Source organism: Pithys albifrons, chromosome 2, assembly GCF_047495875.1.
Source record: "Pithys albifrons albifrons isolate INPA30051 chromosome 2, PitAlb_v1, whole genome shotgun sequence".
Taxonomy (NCBI): Eukaryota; Metazoa; Chordata; class Aves; order Passeriformes; family Thamnophilidae; genus Pithys; species Pithys albifrons.
In genome coordinates, this window is record NC_092459.1 from 41,113,064 (window position 1) to 41,128,510 (window position 15,447).

The window sequence follows — 15,447 nt, forward strand, 5'->3', positions numbered from 1 at the left end:
CAATTCTTCCATGGGATGGGCTACCCATGTCACTATTAGGGGCATTTCACAGAGTCATTTACTTTGGAGATCATCTAGCTCCCTCCAGCCCCACTGCTCAAAGCAGTATCACCTACACCTGTGCAGCAACTAGCAATAAGGATGGAGACTCTACAGTCTTTCTGGGCAGGGCATACCACTGTTTGACCACTTCACACTAAAAAATTCAGTTTCTGTGTTCCAATGAAATTTCATGTGTTTTAATTCTCCTACATTCTGATAGAGTACACAAGAGTAAAAAAGTATCCTGAGGGGAAAAGTATATATATATATATATGAAAGGATCATCTCTACTTGAAGTTACCATAACACAAAAACTAGGAAAATTGCTACAATTTTACTTTATTTGGAATGCTGCTTCTAAATCCTGGCTAAGCATTTCCTCTCCAGACATTCAGACTTCATGTTTGCCAAAACACTGAAACAGTTACTTTACTGATTTACTCAGTTCTCAGAAATATAAAAACTCTGGACAGGTTATAAAAATGAGTGCTCTTCAACAGAAAAACTTGCTTTAAAGAAGAACCAGACTCCACCCAGGGAACAGAACAATTCCATTAAGAAAAAAAAAAAGCAGCAATTATGGAAACACAGTTACTCCTTGAAAAAAGTAGTCAGTAAAAAAGGACAAAAAATCAAAGAATAAAAAGCCTCCATCTCTGGGGATTTTTTTTTGTTTGGCTGGTTTTTTGGTTTTGGTTTCTTTTTTTGTTGTTTTTTTTTTCAAATTCTAAGTCCTACTATCTGGTCTCTTGAAGAAAGAAGAAGGATCTATTAAAAATCAAGAGTTTTTAGGGAAAACATTTACATTCATATATGACAGCTAAGAGTTTACATGCCCTGAGCAATTTCAACCAAAATCCTTCTAAGTCTATAGATACATTGTCACCAACTTTATATGAACAACACTATACAAATAACTGCAGCAGTCGTAGCTTTTCTATAGACTTCTGTATTATTCACCCATTTATTGTTGTATTAAAAATACTACATTGAGAGACTCTCTCGTTCAATGCATAAATTAAACTCAAAGACTTCTGCACGTATAGACCCCAAATCAGTTTGATGGAAATGACAGGACAGCACTATAGCTCCAAGCTTTCACTGCTCTGAGTTAGAACACTGAAACAGCGAGGGGGATCTCCTCCCCTCACTGAAAGGATTGTTTTGTGTTCATCAGAGTTGTTATAATATGACAAAAGTTTATAGACAGAGAGATTATACCCTGTGGTGACTTGATTTGTGGAAATGGATATCAAAGTGTTTCAGAAAGAATTTTCCATAAAAGCAAATGTTTCTACTGCACAACAAATGTACATGAATTTTGGCATCCAAATAGACACAGAGGCAAGATTCTGATTTCAGAGACACTATTTTAAACTCCAAAGTATCTGATGTCAAGAGAATTATTCCAGATTATAGCAATGAAATGGAATGAGAACATAGCCTCCCTTTACAGCTTTCGGATGCCATTTCTAAATTACACACAAAAATTACCTTGAACTAAGGCAGCTGAAGGAAATTTGGCAACAATTGTGGTATTTCCTAATACCTTCAGAAGTTAAAATCTTATGAGGATAAAAGGATTTGAGTTTAATTTAATCACTTTTTATCCATATTAAATGTAACCAAAGTAAAAAAGCATTTCTTCCTCATAAATTTAAAAATATCTTAATGCTGTGCAAAGCTAAAACCATGTGAGAGTGAAATAGAAAAATCTCTACAAATTTGAAAACATTTTATTCTGGACTGCTGTGTATTGACATCTCCACTATCACTATAACCCTGACTTTTCTAGATGGAAGAATGAAACAGATGTTTATATGTCACAGCATATTATTCTTCAGGTTGTGGTGTTTTGGTTGGTTTGATGTCTTTTTTTTTTTTCCAATTCAGAGAATGCTCTCATAATTTCTCACACTTGTGTACAACTAAAAGAGACTCCTAGCTCTGCTGATGGCATAATGGTCTTGTAAGTTATTCCCCTTGTCAAACACAGTGTGTCTCTAAGAGGGAAAAAACCCCAACCCACTGTTAGATGCAGACTGAACAAAAATAACTGTAATAAAAGAGTTAATACAGTTAATAGAGTTAAAACCCTGTCCTAGTTGTTCAAGAATATAGACACTGCAAGACAAAGGGAGAAACCCAACAAATAAAAAGGAAAGAAAAGGACATTGAAAAAGGAACTATGCAAGTTCTGGCCATTGAAGTTAGTCTATTACCATGAAGCATAAGCACTGAAGCCTGCTTTTATAACCAATATAAAATGGTTTTAGATAACTTTTCCCAATTAAAGAGATTATGAAATGATATATGATAGGAAAGTACACACAAACTACTTTTTCAAAGTTGAATTCTTCGAAATAAAGTGAACCTTTTAGTCGTATAGCTCCTCTATGCAAAAATCTTTTAAAAACATTTAAAACAGCTTGGTGATTTCTAACTGAACCCCTTGATGAACCACGTCAGTCTCATTTCTATCACTGAAAAACACAGGACATTCTTATCTAGCATAAGAGATTCATGTCTCAAGAAGCATATGGAAACTTGTGCTAATTAAAGACAAACTTTAAAATCAGAAAAACTATATTTAGAAATATTTTGAGGGTGAGTTAACCTATTAAATGTTACAGCAGATGAGAATTAGTTTATACGTCTCTCATCTTTGAAAATTCTCGCTTTGAGGTTACATTTCTTAAAAAATGAAAAACAATTTTGGTCTTTGGTATAATTCTAATTAGACTTTAAAATACTACCTTGTATTTCACTTTAACTGAAGACCAAATACTCCTAAGAACGAAAGCCTGCCTTCAGGTATGCTATCAAAGTAAAGCAGACTGCTGCATTCTTCCATAGTTGTACTATGAAATTCCACTGAGAAATGGCTATTCCCTGAACAGGATGCAGCAGAAGCACATTATTCACTTTCCAGTCTTAATTATCAAAATGACTAAAACTACTTTGAGTTGTTTTAATTAAAAACTTCACAGATCTCTCTGCATGTACCTTATACCAAAAGCCTGTATTCATTCAATGATGTAAATGTGACTCCTTAAAGAATGAAAAATTAATGCTTAACAGCTCGTTTTCTCAATTTAAATATTTCACTTATTATGATCATTTAATGAGGCCAAAAAACATAACAGCTGCAAAGTCACCAGGTAGATTCAATTGGATTTCAAATATTACAGTGATTAAGTACAATGCTGTGAGCCAGAAAGCTGGATTTTTTTCTTGAGCTACAGGCAGCTGCACTGTGGAAGAGCATGTCTACCTGACATGCTTCTTGGATTTTTATTGGTCATTGGGTTCACTCTACAAAATTTAATACATGTAAGAAGTCACCCAATTTACACTCAGTTGAATATCATGATTTGGAATCTAAATAGTATCTTCCTTTGAAAACAAATTGAAACCTGTTTTTAAGAGCAGGGTAACGACATTTCATACTATTTTATACTTTTGAAGCAAAGATATCTTTCAGTATTATTTTTAATAATCCCTAATTAATTCAATACTATTTTTAAGCATACAAAGGCATCAGTTCCAACTGCTCATGTAGAAACTAGTATTTAATTTGTTAACACAGAAGCCACTCCAGGATAATGTTTTCAAACTATTTACTTCAGCTTGCCCTTAACACATGACAAATTATTTCTTTCTACAAAACCTAAAAATAGAAAAAAAAAACCTTATAGAATGCTCTGAAAGGTAATTATAGTTTAAATTAGAAATGTTTTTAACACAAGTAAAAATGAAAGAATGGCAAACAGAATAATAGTCCCACACAGGAATAACTATTGCTGGCATAATCTAACAGCTCAATTTGCTTATCTATTTCAGTTAATTTCATACTTCTGCTACCCAAGAAGGCAGTACCATTTTACAATATAGATGTTAAATGACTATTTCTTAAATTTTATAAGGGAAGACTACAAACACAGTCAGTATTTCTTTCTACAACAACATAGCTATTTTGTTCTACCAAATTACAGTGAAATCAGTAGCACTCAGATGTTTTCCTGCAATAGGAAAATAAAACATAGGTGAGGAATGATGAACTTGTGTGGTAAGAACACCAATGGGTGGGAACAATGAACGTTTAAGTATCAAAAGACAAAAAGTACAACAGTTTAAAAATATTTAGAATATTTGTTTAATTACTTCTGATTTTAAACCACATTTGTTTGTGTATTACCATCAACAATGAATCAAATATGCTACAATGGAAAAAAGAAACATATACTCTCACAAACACCCGAGATCCATCTCTCAAATAAGTCAAACAAAACCTGAAAACCTGCTCTTTGGTAGATTAAAACCTGCTCTGTGGAGATTACTCTTCCACACTGGCTGCATCTCTTAGTAATACACTACATGTAGTGTAGCTGAGACTCATAGCTGCCATATCTGGTTTTGTTTTTTATTAAAACAAAACCCTAAACCAGTTATGAGAATGAAAAGGTTTCTTAGAAGTGGTGTTTTTCTGTTAAAAAAAAAAGCCCCTTTTTTCCTTTTGGGTATTAAGAACTAGTTTCATTGGATGAATCTTTACACAAATTAAAATCCCGACAGGTAAAAGCAGGTACTTTGTTAGATTACTTCTAGGGACAGGCAGATGCATCTACTCCCACAGTGGCTCAGCAGGTGTTTTTGAGCAGCTGGTGCCCTTTACTGGTTTGCTTTTATAAGTGTTCCCATCAGATTTTCAACCATTTTAGAGGCAGTACTGCACAATATACACACACTTGGCAGCTGTGTAGAAAATGAAACAGGCACAATGTTTTATTCAAATCAGATGCAGTCAGTTTTACCTCATGTCAATATTAAAAGATGCATTTCCATATTCATATTTACTACTGCACAAAAAGGAGCAATCCAAGTAACTGTAAGAATCTCTCATATGGCAGTATCTACTAAATATTTTAAAGCAATTTTTCCTTAATATATCATAGACAGCCATGCTGGTTTAAAGAACAGACGAAAAGAAATTAAATTCTCTATACTGACCAGTACAGATAATGTCACTATTAAACTTTGACCCATATCGCCAATTAATTGTTATTTTTGCACTTATAGTGCCCCAGAAGAAATAACTCAGATTTTACAGCACTCTTCAATAAAAAGAAGGTTATACACTAGTAATACTTAGAATAAACAGAGTCTCTCTAAATTAGAAGATCCGTTTAATTTTCAATTACAACCTCACTAATGAAAGGACATTTGAAAACATTGTTTTATATTCACATGGATTTTTTCTTGCTTTATCTACATTTATCAGTGTTTTTCACAAGTAGTCATTAATAACAAGCCCTTGAAAATAAAAATGTGCCCAGACTGACACAACAAGGAGCATATTAATCAGTTTCTCACAGAATCCTTGCCACACTCAACATCTCCACTGTCTTAAATGTGGCTTATTCATGTAACACAACCATCAAACTTCTATGGGCAAAGCAAGATTAAGAAAAAATGATCAGATTGTATTCTAAGCACTCAATTTTAAGACACGACAACACAGAGAAAGGTATTAGATTACAGATACTTTTTCACCTCTGTGAAAAGTCATCTGAAAAATTTATGTAGATGAGCTAAGGCAACACATACTGAAAAGGAAACCTTTCTTCAGTCCAATTCTAAAAGGATCAAACTTGCCCAGTGTCAAATGAAAGCAAATAAACCTGCTGTCAGCCTATCTAAAAGGCAGGTTTATGACAGAATTAGAGAGAGAACACTGTTTTGGAATAAGAAAGAAGTTACATTGCAAATTGCTGTGTTGGTTGCTTCTTTAAATTAAAGACACATTGTGCAATATGGAAATGTGGGTGCAGTGGTTATCTGATAATCTCAGTAAACCAAATATAATTTCTCCAATAATCCTGGTAAACCAAAAGTTTAAGAAAGTATCTGCAATACTTCCTCATTCTTATGGGACAATAGCAAAAGCCTGTTTTGATTATACTTTCCTGGTGGATAGTCTTCCACTTTGTATACATATAATCTGCTTTTAAGTGGTCATGGTACCGTGCTTCATCATACTACAAATGAAAGCCACATCATACAAATAGGCCAGGAAGGATGTAGTTTGAGCAAATACAGGCTTACATCTGATCAGTTATATAGTGCCTAGCTCCAAAACTCATGTGAGACATGATGTATTTGCTTCCTTTACCTACATTCCTCTGCATCCCAAAAGAGATGAACTATGGCATTACTTCCACAATGGTGGATTGACACATATTGTTTCCATACGCACAGGCTGTTGCTCAGTGAAAGCCACCTTTTGCTCTTCATAGAACCTGTCATAAGATCACATTTCACTTCTCATTGCTCTCCAATTATTCATCATCATCCTCTCTTTTTTGTATCCTACATACATCTGCATAAGGGGCATAGATTTGCTTGATTGTCCTTTTTGCATACAGATATTTGGTTTGTTTGTTTAAAATAGTAAAAACCTGGCAAGCTGAGGGAGGAAAAGAGAAGGGTATGTAAAATAGTGTTGTGCTAAAACTGTTACTGTCTTTTTTAAGTCCACAGTAATCTTAGACTGAGAATGGATAAGGCAAAGATTCCAGAGAAGTCATACCTGCCTAACACAGAGAAGCTTCAGAGAAAATAATTTCAATTCTCATCCTATGCAAAGAGACAGGTTCTCTCAAAGACTATAATAGTATCAAACATATCTTTTTGCAGAGTCAAAAATCAGTTTTCAAATTCTCAGGTACAGTATTATTCTCAAATAATTATACAAAGTAACAAAATAAAATGCTCTGAAGGAAACCCATGAAATGACTAAAAGATTAACATATCCAGTACTGTGTTCAGCTCTTAAAACCTAGCACATACCTAGGATATGTATCTCAGGAAAAGAAGTTGATTTATGAGTTTTGTCAGAAAACAAAATGTCAATCTCTATTTCTTTCTTTCTTATTTTTTTAGAATAGTGCCTTTGTATCACCATCCCTGATGACACTTCCATTTATTTTTGGTTTTTTGCCATCACCACTTTAAAAAAGAAAATCATTATCCTCAGTATACCTCTTTTGAGACAGTTCATTCTTTTCTCTCTCATTTCAGCACTAGCATAAGCTCTTACTCCGATGCCATAGAAAACCTACTTTACATATTTTGATACAGACTTCAGAGATGCAAAAATACTCTCCTATCAGGAGAAAGTAGATATAGGCAGAACCATGTTTGGAACAATAACCACAGGTTATTGAAAAAAAATTATCTGTATGTAAAGAATTTCTTTATTCTTTTTATTTCTTTATTCTCTTATATCTACCTTGTTAATCTTCTCTGCTGATGTTAATTTTTCAACTTGTCAAACTCCAGGTAACTGAAGGGTGGTCACAATTGCTGATCCTCCCAAGCTGTGCTCCTAAAAACTCAGCCTCACTAAAGCTGGCACACCTATGTGCCACATTAAAATAAGGAATTCAAACATCCAAATTTTATTAAGAAAATAATTAAAAGTTGTACTATAACATTCATAAAGCCTTGCTATCACTGTAGTTACCTGTATTTCAAATGCCATAGCAAATCTATTTGACATTATCACATCAAGTTTCTTTTTCCATTGAAATTATTTAGATATGCTTTTTGTTTTAAAGGAGTTTGCCAAAATAAATCATGTTAGTAATCTGGCATGCAATAAAATCAGTGATGCTATTGAACAAAAAAAAGCATCTTACTGGCAAGGGAATATTAGAATAATAGAAACGCTTTATGAATCTGGAAAATATTATGGTACCATTTGTAGTATTAAGGCTGTATCAATAAAGTAATAATATTTTTCAAAATACTTTTCAGAAATGTATCATATTCAAATACAGCAAGTGTCTTCAAAAGGCGAATTAGTAGCAAGCCACAGAGTACATGTTTGCATTTCTACAGTATGAGATTACAGGTACATTTTAAAACCAGAATAACACTTTACAGCTTGTGCATCATAGCAACAGATCTTTTGATGAAGAGTTAAACCATTTCTACTTAGAAACAGGATTTTCTTAATTGAAAAGGTGACAGTTTTATACAAGACAGACAATAAACTGCTGGTTTGGCATGAAGCACATATTTTTTACTTACTTTTAGCCATAGCAATAATATTTGTTCCTAAAATTTAAATGAAACAATGTATAAAAGCCTCAGCCAAGGGTTAGAAAATCAAACATTTTGATGCAGAAATTTTAAATATTGCATCTGGAATTCTGAAATAATGATAGAATACTAAGTAACCAGCATACTAAAGAAAACTAAGGCAGAACATCAGTGTTGAATCTTAACTCCAATATTTTTGTTCACCTGTTATTGCACATATTCGGTCTTCTTTGGACGTCAAATATGAAGACAAACTGCAATTTCTAATATACATTACCAGCCATTAAAATTTTTGTACCTTGACTTATGTGGTTTTCTTTGTCTTAAGTTAGGACTAATGATTACAGAACTTGTAAACTTTCCTCAGAGAAAATTTCAAGTATAATTCCTTGGGTAAATGACGAGATTTCAATAAAATTAAAAATGTTTTTTTAAATTATTCCTTTCAGCCCAATCAGCAATTGCAGTTTGTAAAACATGTAACTGAAATACACACTAAGACCAAGTTTGGCATTAATGATCCCATATTCTGAATTTGAAATGTGTAATTTATGCGAAAACATCCATACATCTATTCAGTAGATTTACCTTGTACAATTCTAAAACCAAGAAAACATTACAGGAAAAGAGGGAATATTGATTTTGTAATAATTCCTTCACACAATACAGAGAGGAAAAAATACATTTGTTATTCAGATCATTAAGCAGTGCTAGTAAAAGGAAACTGAAATAACATGAAACAAAGAAATAAATCCTACCTTGAACACACATTTTAGGTAAAAAGCTCAAGTAATTTTTCACCAACATCAATTTGTTAGATAAAACACATTTTCACAATCCTGAAGAGGAACTTTCCCTGACCTGAGTTTATTACCTTAAAGGTACATTTATTTGGCAAAAAGCCTGGCACAAATCCACCTTTATAGTAAGTACAAAAAATATATTTCACTAATGGTTAAGTTGCATGTCAAGTGAGCAAAGATAATAAATCTAAGCTTGTGCTTACTCCATTTTTTAAATTCTCATTATTGAAACAACCTAGCTGGTGTGTCACTTTTACAAGTAGTAGAACCATAATACTTCAGATTAAATTGGTGTGACCAATCAGCTTCTTATGAACCACCTGTGCTTGTACTGTGGTGAAAACATGGCTCTCCAAACAATAATAAATGCCAAGAAAAATAGTTATCTACAAAGGGAGTTGGAGTTGGGCTTTGCTTCCTTGCCACTCCTTTGCCCCTTTGCAACTCCTTCCATGGGACACAGTGCACCCTTCTACCACTGAACACCAGAGACACTCCCGAGCAGCAGCACAGCACCCCCCATGCCACTGCTCCCAACTCCACAGGGACAGGAAATAAAGAATATGACATGACACAGCTGGAGTGAGACTGTGGGGGGAGGTAAAGCAGCAGTTTAGATCATAATTTAGAAAGGAAGGGTAACAAAGCAGAAAAAGGAACAACACAGACAGCAGGAGAGCACTAATGTCAGGAGTTTGACATGCTATGGTATGCTTTTATGGCTTCTAAATTGTGAAAGGTTGGCCCTTCCTGATCTCATACTGCAGTGCATAATTAGGTAGGAATGTTAGTTACAAAAATTTGGATCTTTGTCAGCTTATCTCATGAGTTTTGTCTTAGCATCTATATTCTTTCAGGCAGTGCTTTCATGACACTTGAAAAGTCTGCCTGTGGAATAATTCAACTGATTATGAAGTTAAACTCTTTGGGAAAGCTCTGACCCTTGCAAGGAGGTTCTAACTAAGCTAAATACTTACATTGAAAATACCGGCCATAAGATTTCAGATAATACAATAACAAAAGTAGCTTAACTGTGTTATTTCTTTATTCTGGAGTGCAGTGGAAGACGCATCCTGACTACATTGCCTATCTTAGAAATAAGAACTTCATGTTAATATCTGTATTAGTTTAAGGCATTGCTGCTTCCTTTGCTGTTGGTTCATAGAGATGTTCTCATTTTATATAATATTTGTACATGAGAAACAAAAAAATAAAAAGCCTATATATTTAAAATATGGTTAAAATGTGGTTTGTTAGAATTAGTATCTAGAGGATTGTATTTCTTTCATCTCTTCTTAGACTGTGTTTATATCAGGTTAAGGAAATGAGAAAATCTAAACCTTAACTAATACTTCAAAATATTTAAAATGCAAGATTATTTCAAGTTACATGATCCAGAGGTTTAACTTTTGGCTAGCAGTTCAAAATATAAATGAACTCCTTATGAAGTAAGTTCTGACCTGAAGAGCTTTGAAGATTGAATTTAACATGTATTCTACAATACATATTACATGGTCAAATATTCCAAACAAACTGCTGGCAAGGTGATCAAAATCACATAGCTCACTAGAAATGGATAGAGAGATTACTTTTGTGCAAGTGAAAATGTGGACTAAAAAGAGAAGGAATAATAATATTTATAATTTTTAAAACCATCAGGATTTTTCCATAGAATAGCAAGTGCTTAGAGAGCTCAATATATAATACTCAAAAAACCACCATCACAGATGGCTTTTTTTTTTCCCTGGGGATTATCAGTTTCATGTGTATTGACTCATTAAACAGAATGAGTACCTTAATCTATATGTCCAGAATAATTCAATGTCATACAACAAAAACCTTCCACTAATCTCATAGTAAATAGCAGCAAAAGTCTCAACTTCCTGATAATGCTTTTAGAAGCTCCTAGATATGAAGTATCTACAGCAATGTTTACTGTTATATTTTCCTGCTTTTGCTTACGCTAATTAACCAAAACTAAAATATGTTGACAGAAAATCTTCATGCTCTTTAACTAACACCAGATAATTGGCAAAAATTTTAGGCATCGACCAAGATTTTTTCTGAGCTTAGAGATCTAAAACTGCCATATAGAGACAACAAAAGAAACAAAAAAATATTTGCCCTAACCAAATACATCTTGATCAGGTATGTCTTAACTCAGGCATTGGCAATTTCAACCTCTTTTAACTCATGATAAGAAGTGCTATTCAACAGGTTTCAAATCTATAAATCTCACCAATGGAAGCAGGAAGCTGACAAGTTGTGCAGTTGGACAAACTTCATAAATTTGTCATCTATTGTTGCAAACTGATATTAAAGTTGAGGGCAGGAATTACATATTTAGGTGTTCTAACATTCAAAATTGTATTTGTTGTTGATACTTCTATTTGATCTCATGTAAGAAGAATCATATCTAAGAAGTTCTAAAAAAGATTGTTTCTATTCCAAATTTCACTGTAAAACTGAAAAAAATACCTCAATAATACACAATCTACAAAGGAGATTTACTCATAAAATTTGTATAAGTTATGAATTTTTCAACATTTACTTTAAACAGTAGATGTGTAAAAATCTTCAAACTATTAATTTTAGATATCTATTTTTCTGTCTGAACCATATTTTTTCTTAAATCAGTTACTGCTTATTGACATATTGGTACTTGCAAAAAAGTTTACAAATTAATAGGTACTATTTATCTCAAGAGGAAGACATTTCATTGCAAGAAGCTGTCATGCTGAATATTCTCATATAAAATGTCGCATTCTATAGTTGCAGTGGCTCCATTTTTCTATCTAGTTAAGCTATCATTTAATTCATAAACACAGCATTAGGTACTGTCACCTAAGCAGAATAGATTCAGATACTAACTGTATTCTGTTTTGAAAGAGTTAAATCTTTAAGTAATACAATCTTTTACTCAGAGTCCTCATAAAGTGTTCTGGGTATATTCTTATTTCCTGTTTTCCCACAAAGTTGAAAAATTTGTTTCCATGTCATAGGCTAAAGAACTAAGAACCATAAAACCTTCTCCATATGTACATATAGCTTGCTCTTTATGTCTCTGTTCAAATCAAATCTTCCATTTTTCAACAGATTTGACATATATAATGATTAGTAAAGAGATATATCTGATGGAATACTGCAAGTTCTAGACTGCAAATAACTAATAATAAATTTAGTTTCCTTACCTCAGCTTTTTCACCATTTTAAATCAGTAAAAGTTAAATGGTAATGTTTGTTTTACTGCCTTTTTCCTCTCTGCCTTTACCTTCTGTCATTAAAGTTTTACTAATGATGATTTGCCTTTTTCTGTTTAAAGAACCACTTGAGAAGACTTTGCGTTCCACACAGTCTACAACACCACAGTCAATGCCCCTGAATTGCATCGGGCTGTAAGACCAGTGCAAAATAGTGCAGTCACGAGCCAACCCGCACAAGTAAACATACAGAAGCTCAGGTTCACTACTTCATGTGATCTTCAGAAAGAGAACAGAATCACTGTAATACTTTAATTTCATGTTAGTGATTCAGATCACAGCTCAAAACCATAAATGACTGAACAGGTAACACCGAAGGAATTGTGAACTCCAACTCAAGTAGTTCAGATCAGAAATTCCCTGAATTTGAGTCAACATGCAAGGGATTATTTCACTGAACTACACTACCCAATAAATATTCTTCAGATTAGCAGTAATTAAACTAACTGTTTGCATTTGCATATCATGTATCACTGAAAAAATTGATAATTTTTCCAGGTTTTTTTGTAACACAACATAAAAACTAATTTAATGTCTTTGAAATTATATACTCACCTCGTCTAAATCTTTAATAAAAACAGTTTTCTCTTCAATACCAATAGGCATTGGTTCACTATGAGGGATCTTCACCTCTTCATACATTTTATTGTTTTCTCTCTCAACTGATTCTGGTAAGAACACCTAAAACAGCGTTACAGGAAAATTAATTCAAAGTACGAAAACACAGTGTGTCATTATGTATAACTCAATTAGAACAATGCTTTTTCACTTTCCTTCAAAAAATGAATCTAAAACAAAAGCAAATAGCATTGATTTATTTTATAGACAGCACTGAATCCCCCAGATGGAAAATGATCTGTTTTACTACCGAGAAAATAGTTCCAAAACCCAAAAAGATAATTCTGTTTTATTAAATTTCAGAATCCATTAATTGTAGAATTTCATAAAACATTTTGTTAAAGTCAGTTCAAAGGTATGCAAAAGATCGAAAGACAAAAATAGTATTTTATTGACTTAAGTGACCCTAGAAATAAAAGCAAATATATTAGTTGAGAACGAGATTACTTCTTTGAGAGTCAAAATAAAAACAGAATATATGGAAGTGTTTAAAACACTCTGCAAAGAAGCACTGCTTCATACATTGAACTCTGATAAGGAGGAGACTAAGGGAACAAAGAGAACCTTGCTGCACATTATTCATTGGGAAAGTTATACTATTCAAGAAGGGTCATGCACCAAACACGTACCTTTGCACCCCCAATGAATGCTGATGTTTTCATAGCTTCCGCTCGGGAATCATAAACATGTGGATAATGAATTTTTTCGATGCTCATCTCTCTCTGTCTACCCAGGACTGGCATACTTCGAGCAGTCAAAAGTGCTAGTTCTCTGTGAGCAGAAAAATAACTGCAATAATTCTGCCCATTTTAGGCTGCCATCACAAAAACTGAGCATAATATATTAAAGTCAGAGCAAGAGTTATGGAAATTTAAGAAAAAAAAATGTTGATAAAACAATCAACAAAAACTTTTACAGTGTTATTCTCTGGCACAAGTTAAACCAAATCCTTATAACGCACCGTTTAGATAAAATTCAGAAGTGAATCCAGTAGGTGCAAGGCTTTCCTAAATGCAGTTTTGCCTCTTTTTGAGCAATACAACATGATTTCACAGTTAGATACCAGTTCCACTATATTTTTCTCAGTACAAAATACAACAGCTTATTTGCTCCTTATCCTCTCCCTCCTCTACTACTCCCACTACCTTCGAGCTGACAACACAGAAAATAGTATCCATTAATCTTGAGAGAAAAAAAGAAAGATAGTTCTGATAGATTTAGTACAGACTTCATAAATCTTAAGCAAGTAGTCTGCATAGAGGAACTAAGAAAGATAGCCTACCCCTCTAATCTGCATCTCCAGCCCACATGGATGAGATAAAGAAGATTCTCATTAAGCAGATCACTGCTTTTTTTACCAAATATTAGGTTTACATATTAAAAAAAATTCTACATTTGTAATAAAATGCGACTTGAAGTCAGAATCACCTAATCACCAAAGCAAACTAAAAGAAAATAAACTATTATGATAAATTGAAGTAGCAATTACAACAGAAGCATTTTTCAATTTTTGCAATTTATTACCTTTGCATCCGCAGCTCTTTGGGATCAAAGCACATTTGTCCTTCTCCAGAAACTTCTCCATCTTCCCCAGCTTGTTTTTCTTTTCTGGCATTTCGTTTTTCTTCTCGACGATACTGCTTCATTAACAACTTTTCTTGTTCAGACTGAATTGTAACTTGACAACCATAATTGGGCTTAGCATTTTCTCCTAAAAACTTCTTGCGTTGTTCTGCAATAAGTTAACAGGCATGCATCTCTGTAAGTACTGCATTCCATCTTTTTTCCCCAGTTTTATTTTAAAGTTTTGCTTTTTGATGCTTGGTTAGAATTTTGTGCTTGTTTGTTTTTTTTTTCCTGTGTGTGTATTTGGAGCGTGTGTTTAAAAATAGTTGAGATTTATGTACGCTGTGCAGCAGTTGGCCTCAAGAAATCTAAAAGTACCACCAGCTCATGTCTCAAAGGTAGGACATTTAAAATAAAAAGCACTTCTTCACCTCAAAGCAAGGGGATAGGCTAGCAGCAAAAGGAAGGACTTTTTTCCTTTTCTGTATTTATGACAACTTGATCAACAGTTGAAATGCCACTCTGGCACTTATTCCTCCTCTTACATATATACACTGACAAGTAGGATGGCGTGAATACAGATTAGACAGGGTGATTTTTTTTTAAACAGCTTCTTCACATAACAATTAGTGTATATATACTAGATAACATGATTGTATTGAAAGCATACTCACAATGCAATTTCCCTAAATAAGTGAGAACATTTATCCTAGTCTATACAATCACATGACTCCTTCCCTCTATGTGGATAAGCAGCAGGATTGAATCAAGAAGAATCAGAAACACAGAACAATTACAGTAAACAATAAATTTAGGGGAGCAGGGAACTCAAAAAAACACAGTCACATTCACCCTTTCAAAGCCAGTACTGGCCAAAACCAAAGACACAACAAAGTCTTCTGCATACAACAGGCTGCAGGTATTTATCTTGTTTTCTTTTAACTGTATTGGTGGATTTTACCTCCTGTTTTCAAAATTCTGCAGACTATTAGTTTATGCAGGCTTGACTGAATATTTTATACTTAAATCAGTTGTTTCACATGTACTTTTGC

The 15,447-nt window shown here is 33.5% G+C and overlaps 1 protein-coding gene across 2 annotated transcripts in view; it reads right to left on the minus strand.

The window, feature by feature from the left end:
* The window catches only part of ASCC3 (activating signal cointegrator 1 complex subunit 3), a 266,328-nt gene that overhangs the window by 201,603 nt on the left and 49,278 nt on the right, over positions 1-15,447 (minus strand). For both annotated transcript variants that reach the window (XM_071548808.1, XM_071548809.1), the window contains 3 exons: positions 14,354-14,561; positions 13,459-13,600; positions 12,767-12,892 (listed from right to left, as the gene is read on the minus strand). In XM_071548808.1, the coding sequence (XP_071404909.1) occupies positions 12,767-12,892; positions 13,459-13,600; positions 14,354-14,561 (476 nt within the window). The remainder of the gene's footprint in view (positions 1-12,766; positions 12,893-13,458; positions 13,601-14,353; positions 14,562-15,447) is intronic.